Source organism: Barbus barbus (genome assembly GCF_936440315.1).
Source record: "Barbus barbus genome assembly, chromosome: 48".
NCBI lineage: Eukaryota > Metazoa > Chordata > Actinopteri > Cypriniformes > Cyprinidae > Barbus > Barbus barbus.
In genome coordinates this window covers 1,481,520-1,502,385 of record NC_136726.1, presented here as the reverse complement: position 1 = coordinate 1,502,385, position 20,866 = coordinate 1,481,520, and the positions used below count along the sequence as shown (strand labels likewise).

Below are 20,866 nucleotides of genomic sequence, written 5' to 3'. Positions count from 1 at the left end.
TAAATACTGAAGTTGTGTTTTCTTGTTTAACATTTTGAAGTCAGGGTAAAGTGTTTCAAATTTGGGATAAAATGCCTCTCTAATGTGTTGATAGTTAGGACAGCTGGTGAGGAAGTGTTGCTCTGTCTCCACTTCTCCATGAGTACAGTATGGACAGATGCGGCTCTCTCTGGGCAGCCAGTGCTGTCGATATCTGCCCGTCTCTATAGTCAGAGTATGACCGCTCAGTCTGTGCCTCGTCATCTGTCTTCTTAGTTTACAGTCTTTCACTGTACTCAGATATTCTGCAGTTGTGTAATCTCTATTTAGGGCCAAATAACATTCAAGTTTACTTTGTTTTTCTGTTGTTTCTTTCCAATAGGTTAGATCACTTTCTTTTTGTTCTTTTATAATTTGGTTGGGCCAAATGTTGTGGCTGATTATTTGAGTGTCCTGCTGCTGGATGTTAGTCATGTTAGTCTGTGTTTGCAGCTTCAGGACCATCTGAATCAGGGGACTTTTTTCAGGGTTCACTTCATGGTTTTTAAGGGCTTTAAAATGATAAGAGTTGGGGTCGCTCATTTTTAAGTGTTTCCAAAATGTGATGGCTCGTTTCTCAATGTGCATTAGTAGAGGGTATTGGCCTAATTCTGCCCTGCATGCGTTGTTGGGTGTGCTCCTCTGTACTCCGAGGATGCTCTTACAGAACTCAGCATGCAGGGCTTCAAGAGGATTTTTGTCCCATTTTTCAAATTGGTGATTTAGGAGAGGACCCCACACTTCACTGCCATATAATGCAATAGGTTCTATGACTGATTGGAATATTTTGAGCCAGATTCTAATTGGTATTTGAATTTGGATAGATTTTTTGATGGCGTAAAAGGCCCTTCTTGCTTTCTCTTTCAGTTCATTCACAGCCAAATTTAGTTTACCAGTTGCATTTATCTTCAGCCCGAGGTATGTGTAGTTTGTGGCATGTTCAATATTGGTCGTACCAAGGGTGAATTTGTGTCTCTTTCCCTGAAGTCTGGGTCTTTTCTGAAATGTTAGTACTTTGGTTTTGTTAGGATTAATAGTCAGGGCCCAGGTCTGACAGAACTTGTGCAGGATGTCCAGGTTCTGCTGTAGACCCTCTTCTGTTGGAGACAGCAGAACCAGATCATCTGCAAACAGCAAGAACTTAATGTTGGAGTCATGTAGTGTGAGGCCAGGTGCTGCTGATTGTTCCAGGAGTTTTGCCAGTTCATTAATGTAGATATTGAAGAGGGTCGGTGATAGTGGACAGCCCTGCCTCACACCCCGCCCTTGAGTGAAGAACTCTGTTCGTTTATTTCCAGTTTTAATTGCGCATTGATTGTTTGAATACATTGTTTTTATAATATTGTATGTTTTACCCCCAATACCTGATTCTAGAAGTTTTGACAGCAGACCTTCATGCCAAATTGAATCAAAGGCCTTTTGGAAATCTACAAAGCAAGCAAATATGTTGGTTTTGTTTTGGTTAATGTATTTGTGGATCAGGGTGTGTAGGGTGAAGATGTGGTCTGTTGTTCTATAATCTGGCTTTTGCTGAGGACATTGTGCTCTGTAAGGAAGTGTACAAGTCTTGTGTTGATGATCTTGCAGAACAGCTTCCCCAGATTACTGCTCACACAGATGCCTCTGTAATTGTTTGGGTCTGATTTGTCTCCACTCTTGAATATGGGCGTTATGAGTCCTCGGTTCCAGCTTTCAGGGAAATGACCAACACTCAGAACCAAGTTGAACAGTTTTAGTAGAGCCGATCTTAATTTGTGCTCTGTGTTCTTGAGCATTTCGTTGAGGATGCCATCTGCACCACTTGCTTTTTTGTTTTTTAGGGCCTGGATTTGATCAATCAGTTCATTTTCTGTAATGGGGTAGTCTAATGGGTTTTGATATTTACCAATTGTACGTTCCATAGGAATCATTTTTTCATATTTTTGGGTTTGTTCTGGGGTCATTATAATTTCACTATAAAGTTGTTTAAAGTGATTTTTCCAGGTGTCTCCGTTTTGTATGGCTGCTTGTTCAGGATGTTTTTTATGCAGGGAATTCCAGTTGTCCCAGAAATTGTTTGAATTTATGGATTCCTCAATAGTTTTTAGCTGATTTTTGATGTACTGTTCTCTCTTTTTTCTGAGTGTACTTTTATACTGTTTAAGTTCTTCACAATATTGATGGCGTAAATCTGCATTGTTTGGTTGTCTATGTTTTTGATTTGATAATTGTCTTAATTTTTTCCTTATGGTTTTACAGCCTAAATCAAACCATTTTTCATTTTCTTGTGTGGTTTTATGGATTTTCTTAGAGGATGTGAGGTTAGATAAATTGGCCAAATATTCAAATATATAATTGATGTTCTCTACAGCTAGATTGACACCATCTGGATTGCGAGGATGAATTCTGCCTAGAAAGTTGTCTATAAGTAAGCATACGTTTGGATGGTCAATTGCGGTCACATATGTTTCTGTGCTGTTTCGTGCCCATCTGTAATTCTCTCTAATGTTGTACAGCTTACTGGGCTGTGAGTGTATGCTCGTATTTGTTGTTCTTTTTAGGTATAGAGTAATTTGACTGTGGTCTGATAGGGGTGTTAGAGGTTTGACTGTGAATGCTCTGAAAGAGAATGAATCTAGATCTGTGATCATGTAATCAACCGTTGAGCAACCATGAAATGAACTATAGGTGTACCTTCCAAGAGAGTCCCCTCTCACCCTGCCATTGACGAGGTACAGATCGAGGCTTCGACAGAGCTCCAGCAGAAGCTTCCCGTTTTTATTCACTTGCTCATCAGAGTTATTTCTTGGGAAGTTTACAGTGTTTTGTGGGAAGCTCTGTCCAAAAATGTAGTTATTCCCGTTATCTGTGGTGTAGTCGGGAAGAGATCCTGTCCTGGCATTTAGATCTCCACAGATCAACACACTTCCCTGGGCCTGGAAGTGGTTAATTTCACTGTGGAGAGATTCAAAGATCTCCTCGTTATAGTATGGAGATTCAGAGGGAGGAATATAGACGGCACATAAGAAAACATCTTTAGTGGTTTGGGTAAGGTGCTTGTTGATTTTGAGCCAGATGTGTGATGCTTCTTTTTTAATTGTTTGGATGTATTTGTCAATTTCTTGTTTGTGCCAGATTATGATCCCCCCTGAATCTCTTCCACGTGTGATTTTTTCATGTTTTCTAGAGGATAAAAATATTTCACAGTATCCTGGGGGACAAAGAGTGACTTCATCAGTTTTGCGCCATGTTTCCTGTAGTATTATTATGTCCATATCTGTTATGTTTTTTCTGAAATCTGAGGTTTGGGTTTTGTTACCAAAACTGGATGAGTTAATACCTTGTATGTTCCACATTGTAATAATTAATGATTTCATTTTGTCAACAAATGTAAAAATTCAACAATCTTAATATTTCTCTAGATCAATACAATCAATGCTCTCTCTCTCTCTCTCTGAGTGTGTGACTGACGCTCTCTCTCTCTCTCAGGGTGTGTGACTGACGCTCTCTCTCTCTCTGAGTGTGTGACTGACGCTCTCTCTCTCTCTGAGTGTGTGACTGACGCTCTCTCTCTCTCTGAGTGTGTGACTGACGCTCTCTCTCTCTCTCTCTGAGTGTGTGACTGACGCTCTCTCTCTCTCTCTGAGTGTGTGACTGACGCTCTCTCTCTCTCTGAGTGTGTGACTGACGCTCTCTCTCTCTCTCTCTGAGTGTGTGACTGACGCTCTCTCTCTCTCTCTGAGTGTGTGACTGACGCTCTCTCTCTCTCTGAGTGTGTGACTGACGCTCTCTCTCTCTCTCTGAGTGTGTGACTGACGCTCTCTCTCTCTCTGAGTGTGTGACTGACGCTCTCTCTCTCTCTCTGAGTGTGTGACTGACGCTCTCTCTCTCTCTCTGAGTGTGTGACTGACGCTCTCTCTCTCTCTCTCTGAGTGTGTGACTGACGCTCTCTCTCTCTCTCTGAGTGTGTGACTGACGCTCTCTCTCTCTCTCTGAGTGTGTGACTGACGCTCTCTCTCTCTCTCTGAGTGTGTGACTGATGCTCTCTCTCTCTCTCTGAGTGTGTGACTGACGCTCTCTCTCTCTCTCTGAGTGTGTGACTGACGCTCTCTCTCTCTCTCTGAGTGTGTGACTGACGCTCTCTCTCTCTCTCTCTGAGTGTGTGACTGACGCTCTCTCTCTCTCTCTGAGTGTGTGACTGACGCTCTCTCTCTCTCTCTGAGTGTGTGACTGACGCTCTCTCTCTCTCTCTGAGTGTGTGACTGACGCTCTCTCTCTCTCTCTGAGTGTGTGACTGACGCTCTCTCTCTCTCTGAGTGTGTGACTGACGCTCTCTCTCTCTCTCTGAGTGTGTGACTGACGCTCTCTCTCTCTCTCTGAGTGTGTGACTGACGCTCTCTCTCTCTCTCTCTGAGTGTGTGACTGACGCTCTCTCTCTCTCTCTGAGTGTGTGACTGACGCTCTCTCTCTCTCTGAGTGTGTGACTGACGCTCTCTCTCTCTCTCTCTGAGTGTGTGACTGACGCTCTCTCTCTCTCTCTGAGTGTGTGACTGACGCTCTCTCTCTCTCTCTCTGAGTGTGTGACTGACGCTCTCTCTCTCTCTCTCTGAGTGTGTGACTGACGCTCTCTCTCTCTCTCTGAGTGTGTGACTGACGCTCTCTCTCTCTCTGAGTGTGTGACTGACGCTCTCTCTCTCTCTCTCTGAGTGTGTGACTGACGCTCTCTCTCTCTCTCTGAGTGTGTGACTGACGCTCTCTCTCTCTCTCTGAGTGTGTGACTGACGCTCTCTCTCTCTCTGAGTGTGTGACTGACGCTCTCTCTCTCTCTCTGAGTGTGTGACTGACGCTCTCTCTCTCTCTCTGAGTGTGTGACTGACGCTCTCTCTCTCTCTCTCTGAGTGTGTGACTGACGCTCTCTCTCTCTCTCTGAGTGTGTGACTGACGCTCTCTCTCTCTCTGAGTGTGTGACTGACGCTCTCTCTCTCTCTCTCTGAGTGTGTGACTGACGCTCTCTCTCTCTCTCTGAGTGTGTGACTGACGCTCTCTCTCTCTCTCTGAGTGTGTGACTGACGCTCTCTCTCTCTCTGAGTGTGTGACTGACGCTCTCTCTCTCTCTCTCTGAGTGTGTGACTGACGCTCTCTCTCTCTCTCTGAGTGTGTGACTGACGCTCTCTCTCTCTCTCTGAGTGTGTGACTGACGCTCTCTCTCTCTCTGAGTGTGTGACTGACGCTCTCTCTCTCTCTCTGAGTGTGTGACTGACGCTCTCTCTCTCTCTCAGGGTGTGTGACTGACGCTCTCTCTCTCTCTGAGTGTGTGACTGACGCTCTCTCTCTCTCTGAGTGTGTGACTGACGCTCTCTCTCTCTCTCTGAGTGTGTGACTGACGCTCTCTCTCTCTCTCTCAGGGTGTGTGACTGACGCTCTCTCTCTCTCTCTGAGTGTGTGACTGACGCTCTCTCTCTCTCTCTGAGTGTGTGACTGACGCTCTCTCTCTCTCTCAGGGTGTGTGACTGACGCTCTCTCTCTCTCTCTGAGTGTGTGACTGACGCTCTCTCTCTCTCTGAGTGTGTGACTGACGCTCTCTCTCTCTCTGAGTGTGTGACTGACGCTCTCTCTCTCTCTCTGAGTGTGTGACTGACGCTCTCTCTCTCTCTGAGTGTGTGACTGACGCTCTCTCTCTCTCTCTGAGTGTGTGACTGACGCTCTCTCTCTCTCTGAGTGTGTGACTGACGCTCTCTCTCTCTCTGAGTGTGTGACTGACGCTCTCTCTCTCTCTCTGAGTGTGTGACTGACGCTCTCTCTCTCTCTCTGAGTGTGTGACTGACGCTCTCTCTCTCTCTGAGTGTGTGACTGACGCTCTCTCTCTCTCTCTGAGTGTGTGACTGACGCTCTCTCTCTCTCTCTGAGTGTGTGACTGACGCTCTCTCTCTCTCTCTCTGAGTGTGTGACTGACGCTCTCTCTCTCTCTCTGAGTGTGTGACTGACGCTCTCTCTCTCTCTCAGGGTGTGTGACTGACGCTCTCTCTCTCTCTCAGGGTGTGTGACTGACGCTCTCTCTCTCTCTGAGTGTGTGACTGACGCTCTCTCTCTCTCTCTGAGTGTGTGACTGACGCTCTCTCTCTCTCTGAGTGTGTGACTGACGCTCTCTCTCTCTCTGAGTGTGTGACTGACGCTCTCTCTCTCTCTCTGAGTGTGTGACTGACGCTCTCTCTCTCTCTCTCTGAGTGTGTGACTGACGCTCTCTCTCTCTCTCTGAGTGTGTGACTGACGCTCTCTCTCTCTCTCTGAGTGTGTGACTGACGCTCTCTCTCTCTCTGAGTGTGTGACTGACGCTCTCTCTCTCTCTGAGTGTGTGACTGACGCTCTCTCTCTCTCTCTGAGTGTGTGACTGACGCTCTCTCTCTCTCTCTGAGTGTGTGACTGACGCTCTCTCTCTCTCTCTCAGGGTGTGTGACTGACGCTCTCTCTCTCTCTGAGTGTGTGACTGACGCTCTCTCTCTCTCTGAGTGTGTGACTGACGCTCTCTCTCTCTCTGAGTGTGTGACTGACGCTCTCTCTCTCTCTGAGTGTGTGACTGACGCTCTCTCTCTCTCTGAGTGTGTGACTGACGCTCTCTCTCTCTCTGAGTGTGTGACTGACGCTCTCTCTCTCTCTCTGAGTGTGTGACTGACGCTCTCTCTCTCTCTCTGAGTGTGTGACTGACGCTCTCTCTCTCTCTCTCAGGGTGTGTGACTGACGCTCTCTCTCTCTCTCTGAGTGTGTGACTGACGCTCTCTCTCTCTCTGAGTGTGTGACTGACGCTCTCTCTCTCTCTCTGAGTGTGTGACTGACGCTCTCTCTCTCTCTCTGAGTGTGTGACTGACGCTCTCTCTCTCTCTCTGAGTGTGTGACTGACGCTCTCTCTCTCTCTGAGTGTGTGACTGACGCTCTCTCTCTCTCTGAGTGTGTGACTGACGCTCTCTCTCTCTCTGAGTGTGTGACTGACGCTCTCTCTCTCTCTCTGAGTGTGTGACTGACGCTCTCTCTCTCTCTGAGTGTGTGACTGACGCTCTCTCTCTCTCTCTGAGTGTGTGACTGACGCTCTCTCTCTCTCTGAGTGTGTGACTGACGCTCTCTCTCTCTCTCAGGGTGTGTGACTGACGCTCTCTCTCTCTCTCTGAGTGTGTGACTGACGCTCTCTCTCTCTCTCTGAGTGTGTGACTGACGCTCTCTCTCTCTCTCTGAGTGTGTGACTGACGCTCTCTCTCTCTCTCTGAGTGTGTGACTGACGCTCTCTCTCTCTCTCTCTCTCTCAGGGTGTGTGCGGGGTGTGTGTGGCCCGTGCCATCGGCTCCGTCGTGGCTGCTGGCGGTGTGTGTGCACACTTCTCTGAGGAGGTCAGACAGTGAGGCGGAGGATGTTAATAAACTCATCACACAGCTGCTGGAGACGGACAGACAGGTCTGCTTGATCTCACAGCTCTAGCCACTTCTGCCCCACACCACAGTTTTAATCTAACTCATCACATTCACTTATCATGTAAATGATTTCTCAAACGTATTCAGTTCAAAACCCTCAAATTTCATCACCGGATATTACTGTTGCTTGTTAAACATTTCTATTCTAGTTGTGAAATATTAAATGTTTAGCTACTTATATCTTACCTTACACATTTTCATCATTAAAGACTGCAGAATGGTAAAACATGCTTTCCTTGATTTGATTAGCTATCGCGGATAAGGAAAAGTGTCACTTTGTCGTCCTCTCCACAAACGGAGCAGCATCAGTATGTAATGTCGTGGCCGGCGCTGCTGCTGGTGTGATGTAACGCTGTTCTCGTTTCCTGTAGGTTCTGCTCTTCTTGTTTGTCCTCAGTGTAATGGAGCTGATCTGCGCTCATCTGAATGAACAGGTATCACTCAGCACTCACATGACCCCAAACACACAGATACGGGAGGGTACAAGAAAGTATTAATTATGATTTTAAGAGGTCTTAAATTTGGAGATGGAAAGACCGGAATTGTGAAACGGCTTAATATGGTGATTAAACTTCAAAAGGCTTTGATTTCATGGAATATGAGCGCTGCTTATATCAAAGTCTGCTGCTGCTGCTTTGTTTACTGCCGTTACCGGGGAAACCACTGTATTTCTGCTGTTCTGAAAGCGCCTCCTGCTGGCAGAGAATGAATGTGCATTTTCAATAAGCCTGTTGTTTTTGTTCAGACCAGTCGTTTTGTTCGAAGTTGTTTTTGGATCGATAAGAAGATAATGCATTAAACCGTAAAATGTATTCATAATAATTTATTGATAATTGTTTAAATTGGCATAATTAATACTTTTGACTCCATTTTCTTAATGTTTAAAAGCTGAAATGTAAAGTGTATAATTTTATAAAACTTGTATCTGAACTGTAAATCATGCTTTTTACAGTTTTAATGTTACTATAGACATTGCCCAACACCGGCCATATGCTATTAATTTTATTTGTGCAGGTCTTAAAGTAGAGGTGTGCGATATTACGATTTTAGATCGTGGACGATAAAAATGTCTCCACGATCTGCTTTTGAAGAAATATGGTAGTATCGTGCTACAGCACACATTATATCAAATACAGTTCTGGCGCCGCGGTCTCTATATACTGTACAACACCACATACAGCAGTAGAGTTACTCTGACAGGACACTGCACTTATTCACGATCGCAAAACTACATTATTTGCACAAGTCTTGCTGGTTAAATGTTTAATTCGCGCGCTGGTCTGAGCTTTTTCTGAGCGCATACACCTGAAGCACGCACTAAAAGCCTGTCTAACAGCGCCTGATTACTCAACTAACTTATCTTTTGCGCTAATACTGTCAAAACACAAGGTTTATATACAGACTCAGTTGGTTATCTCTAAAATGAAAGTAAATAGTTAAGAGAGAAACGGATGCGTGCAGTTCTTAAAGAGACAGGACACTAAACATGCTGTCGACTGTTATTAAAGGGATAGTTCACCCTAAAATTTAATTTCTGTCTTTATTTACTCACTCGCATGTTGTCCCAAACCTCTATTAATTTCTTGTGCTGAACCCAAAAGAAGATATTTTGAAGAATGAGGGTAACCGAACAGTTGCTGGTCCACTGGACTTTGATAGGAAAGAACAATCCTGTGGAAGTCACTGAGGACCAGCAGCTGTTTGGTTTTCCACCTTCTTCAAAATAGCATTTATGTTCAGCAGAAGAAAGAAACTCATTAAATGTAAGAGTAAATGATGGCATAAAAATAAAGCATTATGACAGAATTGACAGACAGATGACAGAATATTTAGTTTTTGGGGGAACTATTAATTTAACAAAACAACAAAAAACAGAGAAAAATCCCTCACTATTCTTGACTGAAAATCTTTAATACAGTTGCTTTAGGAATCAGTCTATCTAGTGTTTTATTTTTATACTTGTTCAATCTCATTGAATGCTCTGCTAAATACTCCTATTGTACCTGAAAATAAAGCACTGATTGTTTTATTTGTATATTATATGTATTTGTAATGTGTATCTTTGTTCTTATTTTTTAATAAGAAAGATAAAATAATGACAGATTTTTATCTTCGCCCACTTTGGCCTAAATATCTGCCGTGCATCTTTGTCTTTCTAGTTTGGCTGTAATGCTCAGACAACTTGTAAAACCAAAATAGTAAAACCAACATGACAAAGAATCGTGATAAAATCGTGAATCGTGATATTTCTAAAAACAAACGTGATATGATATTTTTCCCATATCGCCCACCCCTATCTTAAAGTCTTAAATTTGAGCTTAAAAATCCTGCTGTGTTTTCAGGTGTGTTTGCAGCGTGTCCGAGACGTGAGCGTGTGTCTCCTCGCTCATCTGGTGGATGATTCTGATTGGCTGCTGCTGTTTGATGGGTCTGGATCAGGTGTGAAGGCGTGACGCTGCTGTATCTGTCTGTGTTACTCCAGCTGTTACAGCTGTGATGCTCTTCTCTTCCAGATCACAGACTGCCTCACTTCCTGTCTCGTGTGGCGTCTCAGCAGACTCTCAGACTGATGCCGCTTGCCTTTTACAGGTGAGAGGACACTCTTTATTTGAGTCTAGACACTCCCGTGTTCTTGTACTGATGGCGGTTTGCTGTGCTGATTTCCCAGCATGCTCAGTGGCGTGGAGCCGGAGGTTCTGGCGGCAGCGGCCCGGTGTCCGGGGTTCCTGTACAGCGCTGTGGTGTCGTACAGAGAGCTCAGCAGACTCTTCTTGAGCGGCCCTCAGCAGCAGCAGCAGCAGGTCAGATCCGTCCCAGCACTCCCGCTCGCTCTCAGCCAGCTGTAGCTCACCTCTGACCTCTGTCCTCTGTCTCAGGTGCTGCTGCAGGCCCGGAGCATCCTGATGAGCAGCATCTCCCTCAGCTCCCCAGACTGTGTGACGCCCGGCCAGAGCAGACAGGTACACTAGTGCTGTACAGTCTCCGTACTGATATCACGGCACATGTGCAGCAGTGGGCCGCACTTAATTTGAATACAAGAACACAGTTTAAAACGGAGTAGAAATGTGCCAGGTTTCTAAAAAAATAACGAATTGAGCATAATATATAGGCTACAACAAGGTTTAATCTGGCTGCAGCAGAGGAACACACCTGGGTTGCCTGATATAAAGAGTAATCCCCGAAACAGAGCTTCACTCGCGCAATACGGATATATCTGCTAAGTGTTACTTGTTTTTGTCAACCTGGTAACCATGAGTACACGCGCTCTCTCCGCTGTGGATAAACACGCTTGCTTTCTGAAAACACCGGTTAGCATGCAGTTTAGCGATCTCCACTTCAATACTCAATCTCAGAAAAGTGTAATTCATCTGTTCATTTACGAGAGAGAGAGAGAGAGGCTGTGTATGTATGAATCACCACCATTGTGCCGCATTTCTCTATTAACAGTGAAGCTTTGACTTTAATTCCTTTAGAAACAATGATGTTACCAACTCCTTGAGAACACAGACACACAAACTCTCACACACACACTTACATATTCACTCACTCGCACAGACACACACTCACACAGACACAAACACACACACACACACACTTACATATTCACTCACTCGCACACAGACACACACTCACACAGACACAAACACACACACACACACACACACACACACACACACACACACTTACATATTCACTCACACGCACCCAGACACGCACACACGGACACGCACACACACAGACACTCACACACACATTCTCTCACTCTCTCACACTCACACTGTCCAGTGGCGCTTGTGTCATGTGATTAAATGATCAGACGCACAGAGCTGCCAACCAGTACTCATTCTGACCTCAGAGTACGCTGGTAAGATTTGTCACTCTAAACTACACAGCCTTTATTTCTCTCCAGACTGGCTCTGTTTGTGCGCGCTGAGATGAGGAAACGCCTCCCTGCTTATGTTTGAAAAAGCAACACGTTAAACATCTTCTCTTGTGATGACTTGTTCTCTTTTGTTGGACAACAGGTTTAGAAATGCTTCTCATTACATGTTTTTATTCCTCAACACCATTCGAATGTTAGAGAGAACATCCTTTTGTGATCTGATGTGGCTTATCACAGAAATCTATATTCTATACTGTAATAAAGGCTGTCGTTTAGCATTAGAAATATACTTATGAAACTAGAGGGGGTTTAAGAACACCGATAAACGATACATTGTCGCAGTCAAGTGTTTATTCTCCATGTTTCATCATTCCAAGCGTTTCTATCTTTTATTCAGTTAGTTATAATGCTTTTGTCCACATTAGGGATTTCCTGGAGCTTCATGAGTTCTATTACTTCTGTGACGCATAAATGGATTTTGTACGCAAAGGCGCCCTCTGGCTTCCAGTATGAATGAAACGCACTTTACATGTGATTATAGCCGAAAATAATGGCCAATCTGTAAAAATAATACTTCTCTCTAAAGAAATTTGAAGTAGACACATGATAACCCATTTTTTTCTACAGCCTACAGAAGTTTTTGGATTTTTAATTTGTGTACTGGAGTTTTTTTAATAGCGTTTTAAATGGCAGATCCATGGTACTCAAGTGGGGCTTTTCCACTGCAAAGTATGGCACGGTACAGTTCAGTACGGCACACTTTTGGGGGTTTTCCACTGGGTACAGTACCGGGTACTTTTTTTTAGTACCACCTCGGCCGAGGTTGCAAGCGAGCTGTACCGTTACTAAAACATGACGTGTAAACTCTGCTGATCACTGATTGGCCGGAGAGAATCGTCACTGCCTACATCATTGAACTTGCGGCACAAGACACAACAGACCCGCTAGATTTAAGGCACAACTATAACGCCACGTGAATAATCCCACCCACCCTAAAAGCGGTACTAAACTGCAGTGGAAACGCGAACTGAGCCGTGCCGTACCCCGCAGTGGAAAAGCGCCAAAGGTTGGCAGTCACCTGCTGGAGCATGAAACTGGATAGAGACCAAGGATCATATGCTGCCATTCCAGCCTAAATCTTTTCTTTTTTTCTGCCATGTGACTAAAGAGAATGCAAATCAAGTTTTGTGCATTACCCCCGTGTCACGGAGCAGCTGGATGAGTTTGATTTACTGTACTGGAGTAATTATACAGTGTTAACTGCAGCCGAGAGATGCATGGATTGGGTGAAGTAACTCCAATAATAAACACTACCAGCCTCCATGTGTCTGCGGGTTCAAAACAAGAGCTTTCTTGCATTAATTATAAGAAAACTGTATTACTTGTATTACTATGGACCGGACATAATATCCACTTCAGAGCGTCTGTAGTCCACAGGAAGTGTGCAAGACACTGCCAGGTCTGATAAAAGACCTTCGTTCATCTTCAGAACACAAATTAAGATATTTTTGATGAACTCAGAGAGCTTTCTGACCCTCCATAGAGAGCAAGGCTCCTACCACGATCAAGACACAAACGCAGAAAGGACATCATTACAATAGTTCATGTGACATCAGGGGTTCAACTGTAGTTTTGTGAAGCTACAAAAATAACTTTATTCAGCAATTCTTCTCCTCCTCATCCCGTCTGCCGCGTGAGAGCAGAGGAAGCACAGCACACTATATAGATTTGTTTTCTTTGCGCATAAAATATTCTCGTAGCTTCATAACATTTACGGTTGAACCCCTGATGTCACATGGACTATTTTAATGATGTCCTTTCTACATTTCTGTGTCTTGATCGTGTTAGGACCCTTGCTGTCTATGGAGGGTCAGAAAGCTCTCTGATTTCATCAAAAATATCTTAATTTGTGTTCTGAAGATAAACGAAGGTCTTACAGGTTTGGAACAACATGAGGGTTAATGAGTGAACTCTCCCTTTAAGAAATACGAGAACAGCTAAAATGAGATGTATTTGTTTATTATAGACAAACCCCAACATGACTTGATCAGGACAGCCTGCTTCATGTCTGCTGTTTCTGAGTGTTAAATGATTAATCAGTGCTGTTATTAGCTGCCAGTAAATGTGTTGCGTGCCTGTGTGTCTCCTGCAGCTGCAGTCTGAATACGAGCAGCTGGACCCAGAGATCTCTGCGGCGCTCCGCAGCTTCACATGAGACGCCGGACACAAGCACAGCACAGGTCACCTGATCAGAAACATTCATCTTCTCAAAGGACTGAGCATGAAAATAAAACCTGACTGCCTTCATACGAGTGTGTCAGGAGCTTCTATCGAGTCAAAGGACAGGAGAAAACCACTCGATGAGCCTCGATGAGCAGAAGAAACGTCTTTAAAAAACATGCATCTTTTTTTCTTCTTTTGAGCGCAGTGTATGATGAATAAAACACAGCTTGTGTTGTCTTAGAAACGTGATTCACTGCTTTAATACAGGCAGATGTTTTCTTAAACTTCTGCGGCTGCAGTGTGGTTTCTTCCTGCCTTGTAAATGTATTTGAATTCATGACGTTCCTCTCAAGAATCTGGTGATCTTCAGCAATGACTCGCTCGTGAGTGTGAACTGACCCCGGCTCTGTGCGTCTCGTGTGATTGGCTGCTCACTGCAGATGTCACAGAAAATAGAGTTAGTCAGAAACGCTGGATCGAACTCCAGACTTCAGCGTTTGTCTGCTAAACTGGGCTGGATGTATGTGCTCTGTCAACTCTAAACCTCCTCGTGAGGATCAAACACTACTCCGCTCCTGTGAAAGCGTCTCTCGGAGCAGGGCTGATGGGATCACTGGTCCAGCACACAGCTGATGTGGGATGCGGACGCGTCTGGAGCGGCAGGAACGCCACTGCCCTGCAGGAGAGGATGCACCATGGACGTGTGCACGTTCAGATTGTGTGCCTTCTCGAAGCGCTTGCTGCAGATCACACAGACGAACTCCAGGTCCGCCTCTGCCTTGTGCTTAGTCATGTGATACTTGATACTGGCGGCACTGGAAGCCACACACCTCGCACCTGAAACACAGATGCAGTGAACGGTGCTCCGAGACACCGTCGCCAGTGCAGCGGCTCATACTCACTGCAGCGGTTTGGCTCCGGAGTGACGCATCTGATGCACCGACAGATGCTTCCTCTGCTTGAACGTCTGGCCGCACTGGTCACAGATGTAGTTCCTCACCTCTGCCAACAGCACAACACTCGCTCTTTGCAATCATGCACAACTGTGATCTGTGGTGCAGCTTTAATCAGGGTTTTTGCAGGATCTTTAAGCTCCACTTTAAGACTTCAAGGCCTGGTTTCACAGACAGGGTTTAGACTAAGCCAGGAATAGGCCATAGTTCAATTAGGACATTTAAGTCATTTTTATAAACATGCCTTAGAAAAAACATTACTGGGCTGCATCTTGACACAAAACAAAGTCAATGATATATTTTAAGATCAAATCAGTGCAAGCTTCTTTCAGTTGAAACAGTTCAGACTTACATTTTAGTGTAGGACTAGGCTTAAGTCTTGTCTGTGAAACCGGGGGTATGACCTTTTAAGACCTGCACAAATTAAATTAATAGCACATGAGCGTGGGAGGGCAATGTCTATAGTAACACATTAAAACTGTAAAAAGCATGATTTGCAGTTCAGATACAAGTTTTCTAAAATTATACTCTTTAAATTTCAGCCTTTAAACCTTTAAAAAAAAAAAACAATTATATTTAAACAATTATCAATAAAATATAAAGTTTAGTGTTTAGATTTTTATTCTGAGTGATCATCTTATCGATCCACCAGTTCACATTTACAGCTCTGTGTTTGCAGGGTAAAACACGGCTGGATTTTCACATTGGTCTGAACAAAAACTAAATTTAGATTCATTCTCTGCCAGCAGGAGGCGCTTTCAGACCGGCAGAAATAACGGTTTCCCCGGTAACGGCAGTAAACCGAGCAGCAGCACCAGACTTTGAGACTTCATGTATACTGAATGAAATCAAGCGACACATTAAGCCATAATCACAATTCTTGTCTTTCCATCTCCAAATTTAACTTTTTATTCGCAAACATCAGTAAGTATTATCAATAGATGTGGTGAATTGTGGGATTATCTGGCTCAAAGTGGGGTGAATAAATGAAAAGTGGGGCCGTACACATCGAATCATGATCTAGACTAGTGTCAATAATACGGCTAGTGAAGTCTGTGTGTGTCTGAATGATCTGTCTACGACTCAAACTCAAACACACGGACATTCACGGTGTCTTCAGCGCCTGCCGTCTCATGAACTTCATTGAATTATTACATGTTCAGTTACAGTTGAGGAATTAGCAGAGACCGAGTGGGACTTGAGTTTCGGCGCGGGATTGGACACGGATCTGCTCATTCCCGCATGCTTCACGCTTGAAACGCGATGACAGAGTATCGTTTGCACATGCTTTTTGAGTCTTGACGATTTAAGGTGAAAGAGAACTCAATACAGTACTTGCCCGCTCTCTTCTAGACCATTTTTGCACGTAAACGGCCAAATCCAAACAAATTGTCAAAATGCCTGTCTTGATTGCTCACGGAAACAGTTGGTTTATATTAAACATGGTCAGTATATTGGCTATTAAGTGAATGTAAACTGTTGAGAAGTAAAACACGTGTAACCGTATATTAGATCCGTGCATGAGCTCTTAAAGAGACAGCAGCCTAAATAAACCTGCTGCTGTCTGTCATTAGTTTATTCATACAGTGAAGAATATCCAGTGTTATTTTACAGTTGAATAGATTATTCAGTTTCTTTAGTAATTCAGTACCTAAATATTATACTTAGACATGCCTGAAACAAAGTAGCCTACTGTTATTTTCGTTTATATCTTTTTTTAGTTTTAGTTTGTGTTGGTGCTTGTCATGTATTTATTCCTTCTTATTTTATTACTATTTACTAGTCTTTTTTATTTAAAATAAATTAACTTCGGAGTTCTTGGGTGGGGTCCATGGGAAATAGTCCTGCCACCACAGCTGGGGAAAACCCTAGAGGAAGCACTGAAGGGTCCGGCGTTACCTGTGTGGATGAGTTTGACGTGTCTCTGTCGATCATGAAGACCTTGTTGCAGCCTGGATGTGGACAGGGCCTCTCCCGCACCTCCTCGTGATGCTCCTTGATGTGTTTCTGAGGCGGGACACATTCAGTGAGTTCACCTCTTAATGTCAGTCGACAGGTGTTTCAGGAGACGCTCAGTACCTTCATGCCGTCTGCTCCTCTGTAGACAGCCGTACAGCCCTGATGAGGACACTTGTAGATGGTGGGCAGCTCCTCTCTACATGACACACAATCACTCAATATGAGACAACATCTTCGGCTTCTTATGGATTTGATTCATGTGAATCACTTGACTACTGTTAGTGAACAGTTTAAAAGTGCTAAACGCTCACACTGATGACAAAAGCATTTTGAACAACCTTACGTTGTGAATCTGTGTAGAGAAGGAGAGTTATGTAATAAAGCAACATTTAAGGTCATTTTACCGCTCGGCCTTGTTCTTCCAGCCAGGCTTGGGTCCAGGTTTCCTCCTGGCTTTGGGTTCCAGCGTCTTGGCCTCTTTGCTCTTTGAGGAATTGAGACAACTGAAAGAAAGATGTTTTAATTCTTCCTGATAAATCTGCCGTCTTCAGAAATGGAAATTCATATGGACGTGAATGTATTAGACCTATCCTGTGCACATGTGAATTCTGCTCTCATGATCCAGCATGCTTCCTGGAAGTTCAGTCAGTTAGCAAGTTCCACACTATTTTAGATCATCATTTGTAGCTTCTGGAGCTACTTTGGCAGCTAAACTCTTGATTGTGTATTTACCGCTTGTCAGTGTTCAGATATGAGCGGTCCTCAGATGAGCCACTCTTCCTCCTGTCCTCACATTCCTCATCACTCAACAGGTTCCTGAAAACATTGACTCAAAATGTCGTCTTCTGCTTCACCAACAGATCTTATGGGGTTTTTTTTGCATTGTTCATGGGAATCTGGGGGATTAATGTGTATGAACTACCTGTCTGAGAGATCACTGTCCGCATCATTTGCGTCCATCAGCAGTGGTGCTACTGTAGTGGCCATCTCCTCACAGGACTTCATGTCTGAAATATGAACAACGCTCGTTACATGCAGAAGATACAGCACAAGCACACACACGGTCTTTTTGAACAGAAGATGCTATGCAACCTTAAAAAATAAACTGTCTTGACAGGACTGCAGGGTTACAAACAACTGGTGACTCGCGCTTCTTGTACAACAGGATCATAGTGCTGCCGTTGACATCATGGATCACAACATTCTCTCGGATGGGCTGGAGAATTTCATTGACATTTCATTGTCAGCTGGCATTAGTATGGTTTAGGTCATAATTATATGACCAGTAACAAATTACGTAAATGTAGAAATGTCTTATCAATTACATGTAAAGTATGGTGTGCCACAGGGCTCAGTGTTAGGACCTCTCTGCTTTTCTCTTTTAATTCAGAAAACATGGAATTTTTTTTCATTATTATGCCAACAATACTCAATTTAGATTTCCTCAAGACAATGAAATTTACAAATGATCAGTTAACAGATTGCATTAACAATATCATAGAGTGGATGGCTATTAACCCATTTAACCCCACCAGTCACAATAGTGACCGTAAAGGTGGTTTTCATTTATAAAACTCGTAAGAAATCTTACTGACTGATGTTTTAGTGCATTTCCTGCCAATTTGGAAAAAATAAAGGGTCTCAATTAAATATGTGCAGTTTCACATGACCAGAGCAATTTACTTCCTGTTTGCACCTTGAGAAGATGATGACTGCATTAAGGGGCCAAAACAAAAGGCTAGTAAAGTATGTTTACAAAGATATGACACAGATGTTTGGTCCACAATCTTTAAGGTGTCTAGTATTAATATATGAAATCACAATTATTCTGTTTTATTGAGTGTGGTCACAGAATCAGTAAACATGTTGATGGTCACAATAGTGACCGGTGGGATAACAGTGCATTTCGGTATACAATAGAAATCCAATTGCAGTTGCTAGTGAAGGTTGCACTAAAATGTTACAATGACACAATATAGCACTAAATTAAAAGTTCAAAATTAAAAAGTTAAAATATTGATAATATAATTCTGGTAGCACTAATATAAAAATTTGATATGTTTAAGAAAGTAATTTTAAAATGTTGATTGTTGTATTTTTGTCTATACATATATATATATATACACACACAGTTGCATGTGAAAGTTTGGGAAACCCTTTGAACACGGTTTTCACATCCACCTAGCAGTTTAGAGTTATGAGCAGTTTAGTTTCACTCGGTCCAATTTGATAACTCTGTACAACCACCAACAGAATTCAGTAGAAGGAAGTTAACCCGTTTAATCCCAAATTGTTCCAAATATCCAAATGATGTGTCATCAGTAACCCTTTGAAATAATCTTTTTTTTTTTTTTTAAGTGTTAAAAATGGTGTTTTATGGTCAGTCATAATTGTGACTGGTGGGATAAATGTGTATACTGAATTAGCATATTTCTGCAGTCATAAGTTTTATTTTATATATATATACACAGTTGCATGCGAAAGTTTGGGAACCCCTTGCAGAATCTGTGAAAATGTGAATAATTTTAACAAAATAAGAGAGATCATACAAAATGCATGTTATTTTTTATTTAGTGCTGTCCTGAGTAAGATATTTTCAATAAAAGATGTTTACATGTAGTCCACAAGACAAAAAAATAGCTGAAATTATTAAAATAAGCACATTCAAAAGTTTGGGAACCCTTGGTTCTTAATACTGTGTGTGGTTACCTGGATGATCTACGACTGTTTTTTTGTTTTGTGATGGTTGTTCATGAGTCCCTTGTTTGTTCTGAATAGTTCAACTGAGCACTGTTCTTCAGATAAATCCTCCAGGTCCTGCAGAATCTTCAGTTTTCCAGCATCTTTTGCATATTTGAACCCTTTCCAGCAGTAACTGTATGATACATTTTTTGAATTTGAAGATCAATGTAAATTGTACTTAATTTGTCTTCCAGGAAACATGCAAGTATCTTCTGTCGCGTCAGAAGGGCAGTACTAAATGGAAAAATTATATTATATATTATAATTATATTTCTATAAAAGAGAAATTTGGACATCTTCATTCTGTTCAAAAGTTTTCACCCCCGGTTCTTAATGCATCGTGTTTCCTTCAGGAGCATCAGTGAATGTTTGAACCTTTTTTAATTGTTGTGTTTGAGTCCCTCAATCATCCTCAGCGTGAAAAGGTGGATCTCAAAATCATACAGTCACTGCTGGAAAGGGTTCAAATATGCAAAAGATGCTGGAAAACTGAAGATTCTGCAGGACCTGGAGGATTTTTCTGAAGAACAGAGCTCAGTTTAACTGTTCAGAACAAACAAGGGACTCATGAACAACCATCACAAAACAAAAAAACAGTCGTAGATCATCCAGGTATCCACACACAGTATTAAGAACCAAGGGTTCCCAAACTTTTGAATGTGCTTATTTTAATAATTTCAGCTATTTTTTTGTCTTGTGGACTACATGTAAACATCTTTTATTGAAAATATCTTACTCAGGACAGCACTAAATAAAAAATAACATGCATTTTGTATGATCTCTCTTATTTTGTTAAAATTATTCACATTTTCACAGATTCTGCAAGGGGTTCCCAAACTTTCGCATGCAACTGTGTATATATATATAAAATAAAACTTATGACTGCAGAAATATGCTAATTCAGTATACACATTTATCCCACCAGTCACAATTATGACTGACCATAAAACACAATTTTTAACACTAAAAAAAAAAAAAAAGATTATTTCAAAGGGTTACTGAAGACACATCATTTGGATATTTGGAACAATTTGGGATTAAACGGGTTAACTTCCTTCTACTGAATTCTGTTGGTGGTTGTACAGAGTTATCGAATTGGACCGAGTGAAACTAAACTGCTCATAACTCTAAACTGCTAGGTGGATGTGAAAACCGTGTTCAAAGGGTTTACCAGTATTCTGTGAGCTTGGCAAACTATCAATTGTGTACAGTGCTATATAAATGGAAGTGAAATCAGAACATAATTAGTCAAATTACAAATACCTAATGTAATTCTTGATCTTTGGTGAAATAAAGTAACATGTTTTTCCCCCAAAAACAAACAAAAATGTCAAAATGCCAAACTTGGTGCGTATAAATACAAAATCTGAATTCCTCAGACTGGTTTAAAGCAGTAAGGCTGTGTTTTGTGTGGGTTCTCGGCCCGCTTCACCTTCTGCAGGAGTGCTGCTGTGATTCTGAGCTGCAGCAGCTTCACCGGACCTCGCCGCGTGGCTCTGGATGCTGACTGGAGCTCGTCTTTGCTTGCCTTTGCTCTGTCGTCACTGAGTTTCAGTGTTTGATCCGGCCTGAGCGCCGCTGGTGTCCATCACATAAGTGTGACCGTCCATGCATCCCCAGACCACCTGCAGAGCCCCTCGGCGTGACTGTGA

General features: G+C 42.8%; 1 protein-coding gene and 1 pseudogene across 3 annotated transcripts in view; one reads left to right on the top strand and one right to left on the bottom strand.

The window, feature by feature from the left end:
- Positions 1 to 18,115, top strand: part of fanca (FA complementation group A) — a 75,852-nt gene extending 57,737 nt beyond the window's left edge. Inside the window, exons 36-42 of one of the 2 annotated variants that reach the window (XM_079412168.1) lie at positions 7,293 to 7,437; positions 7,826 to 7,888; positions 9,797 to 9,893; positions 9,968 to 10,043; positions 10,123 to 10,255; positions 10,331 to 10,414; positions 13,490 to 18,115. In XM_079412168.1, the coding sequence (XP_079268294.1) occupies positions 7,293 to 7,437; positions 7,826 to 7,888; positions 9,797 to 9,893; positions 9,968 to 10,043; positions 10,123 to 10,255; positions 10,331 to 10,414; positions 13,490 to 13,552 (661 nt within the window). In that variant the 3' untranslated portion in view covers positions 13,553 to 18,115. The remainder of the gene's footprint in view (positions 1 to 7,292; positions 7,438 to 7,825; positions 7,889 to 9,796; positions 9,894 to 9,967; positions 10,044 to 10,122; positions 10,256 to 10,330; positions 10,415 to 13,489) is intronic. The other variant, XR_013783965.1, reaches the window with a different exon arrangement.
- LOC306866565 (zinc finger protein 276-like) lies at positions 14,171 to 17,477 on the bottom strand (annotated as a pseudogene). Its single transcript has 7 exons — positions 17,395 to 17,477; positions 17,205 to 17,288; positions 16,877 to 16,975; positions 16,593 to 16,668; positions 16,413 to 16,520; positions 14,463 to 14,562; positions 14,171 to 14,397 (listed from the first exon to the last, which is right to left on the bottom strand). The product of its transcript is annotated as a zinc finger protein 276-like (transcript).
- Positions 18,116 to 20,866: the final 2,751 nt, after the last annotated feature.